Genomic DNA, 2,780 nt, shown 5'->3' with positions numbered 1-2,780 from the left:
ACTTAAATTCTAGTATAATTTGTTAGGTTTAAGAACATCTCCGCTTAAAATGAGACTCATTAATGTATACGCTAAAATCTATTAGAGACTAATAATAATAATAATAATTCGGGAGCATTTTTGAATTAGTAGTTTGATTCAAACATATTGAATACGTATCAAAATAAAATTTTAGAATATTACAAATATAAGCTAATTAAACTATTTACTAAATAAACTTATGTTATGTCAACTAATAAGCATCTGCAAGATATAATACGTTCAATTTTTTTTAAAAACTTGTTGCGCAATCAATAGAAACATACAGGCGAGTACTTTTCTTCAGTGTGATATACAAAAATATCAAAGTTTCATTACTAGTTTGTCCCCTCTCCAAATGGTCAAATACCCGTACGATAGAGGAGTAGAAATTTTTTATATCATTATAACTTAAATGTAATCGAATATTACGTTTGGTACGTTAACCAAAAATACACGAAGTATTAGTTTCAAACTTTTCTGTTCTATTATCATTGCTTAGTTTAAGCAATATGACACTATCTAACTTACCTTCGTTTTGTTTTGTATGCGTCTATGAATTACTACCTCTATTTCAAAAAGATCTTTACGCTTTGAAAAATGTGTCTAAATATCAAAACTTTGACCATAAATTCTCACTATTACATCTATAAAAAATTATCATGAGATATCTTATTAAATTCATCTCTAAATGTATTTTATAAATATCAATTTTTTATAAATTTTTTCATACGAAATTCGATATATTAACAGTCAAACATTGCACCGGAGTCCGTGCAAATAGTAACTGTAAAGATCTTTTTAAAACGGAGGTAGTACTTTATAAAATTGTTGTTATCTTTCTCGTTCTCTCCATTAATACAATAATTATCGAGGGTTAGCTCTTGAGCCTGTTGGGCTTGAACCTTCCAATTTGTCTGAACCAACACGAAAAACATAGCAATCACGCACGAGCCTTGAGCGGTCAATAACCCGAGCCACAAACCTTTGAACCCAAAGCTCAACTTAAACCCGAACCATAAAGCCATGGGCAAACCCACCAAATAAAAGCTTCCAAGATTAACAATTGCCCCTAATTTGGGCTTGGCAAGCCCCCTTAAGGCCCCACATCCTGTAGTTTGAGGACAATTCCCAATCTCACAAAGCCCAATTATGGGTAAAACTGTTGAAGTTAGTGCTATTATCTCCACATCTTTGGTAAAAAAACTTGCCCATTTCTTCCTTACCAACATTGTGAAAAAAAGAGCACAAAATCCAAGAATGAAGCTAAAAAACAGACCTACAATTGTTGAAAGTTTTGCCCTGTTTGGTTGGTTTGCACCCAATTCATTTCCCACCCTTGTTGATACACTTAAACTCAGGGATGATGGGAAGATATAGATTAAAGCTGTGGTTTGTATCAAAATCCCCATTGATGCAACTGTAGCTTGAGGGTTTGTCAACAACCCACATAATAAAATCATGATCTCATACCACCACCATTCCAGGCAAACTGAAATGCAGCTTGGGATTGCTAAGTTGACGAGGGTCTTCCACCCTCGGAAGCATTCCCTTGTGATTGCACACCAAGTGTTTGTGTAAATGCCTGAGTGAATAATGTAGACGATAAGTGATGCTACTAGGTTAAAATTTGTTAAGACCCCGCTTAAGGCAACACCTCTTACACCTAGATTAAGGTGTATGACAAGGAAGTAGTTGATAGGGATGTGTAAAAGGATCGCTATCGCGGCGCAGAGTGTTAGTGGAAGTGTTATGGATTGAGATCGAAGGTAAATTCTTATGGGATGGAGGAGTGATTGAGTGATAAGGTCAGGGAGGGAGAAAATAATATAGGAGTGTGCTTCATTAGCAATGTTTTCATCTTGGTGGCAAAAGAGCAAGATTTTCTTCATGTTGAGCCAAAGGAGTGAAATTGGTATTGATGTTAAAAGTAGTAGGAGGATTGTTTTTTGCATGATTAAGCCTAGGAGTTTGTATCTTTTAGCACCAAAAGCTTGGCCACAAATGGGTTCCATCCCCATTGCAAGGCCGGAGAGGATCGAGTAGCCGGTTATGTTGGCAAAGCCTATGGCTAGTGATCCACCGGCTAAGGCTAGATCTCCGATTCGGCCGAGGAAGAGCATGGAGATCATTGAACGAGAGTAAAGAAGAAGACCGGTTAAGATTAAAGGAAGTGCTAGTTTTATGATTGATCTTGCTTCATTTATGGCTAGTTTAAGGTGGGTTTTTTGTGGGATTATTGGATGATTGTTTTCATGTTGCTTTTGTTGGTGAACAAATGGTGTGTTGTTGGGTAGCAAAGGTTCTTGATTTAAGTTGGAAGACATGACTTTGGAGATTTAATGAGTTTGGACAAGAAACTAAGAATGGCCGTGTGTGTGTGTGTTGATGAGAGGAATTGAGAGGGAGTCATGTGGTTTTAAATGAAAACTTCTTCTTTGTCCTTTTCCTTTTCCTTTTTTATTTTTATTTTTATTAAAGTTCTTTTATTAATTTTGTAAGTATATTTAGTGTTTACATGGGTAAAAAAAAATCGAAAATGATAAAGGTCGCAACATGCGACCTTTAAGCCGTGTCGCAATGATGATATGACATGCTTATGTGTAATGATTTAAATTGGAAACTTTAACTTATACAACCTATTATACATATTTCAAAAAAGGTAGGAAAATCATAATATTCTGATTTATTTCCTTATTTATATCGACTACCTTATTTACATATTTTCATAGTAAAAAACTAAAAATATTGCATTGATAGGA

The 2,780-nt window shown here is 34.8% G+C and overlaps 1 protein-coding gene across 1 annotated transcript; it reads right to left on the bottom strand.

The window, feature by feature from the left end:
* Nucleotides 1–302: 302 nt before the first annotated feature.
* Nucleotides 303–2,558, bottom strand: LOC110800454 (protein DETOXIFICATION 49). Its single transcript, XM_022005762.2, has one exon. It carries the CDS (start codon nucleotides 2,343–2,345, stop codon nucleotides 765–767), a length of 1,581 nt encoding a protein of 526 aa, XP_021861454.2. The 5' UTR covers nucleotides 2,346–2,558; the 3' UTR covers nucleotides 303–764.
* Nucleotides 2,559–2,780: the final 222 nt, after the last annotated feature.

Source organism: Spinacia oleracea, chromosome 6 (assembly GCF_020520425.1).
Source record: "Spinacia oleracea cultivar Varoflay chromosome 6, BTI_SOV_V1, whole genome shotgun sequence".
Taxonomy (NCBI): domain Eukaryota; kingdom Viridiplantae; phylum Streptophyta; class Magnoliopsida; order Caryophyllales; family Amaranthaceae; genus Spinacia; species Spinacia oleracea.
The sequence above is the reverse complement of the archived record's forward strand: the minus strand, read 5'-3'. Positions and strand labels throughout refer to the sequence as shown.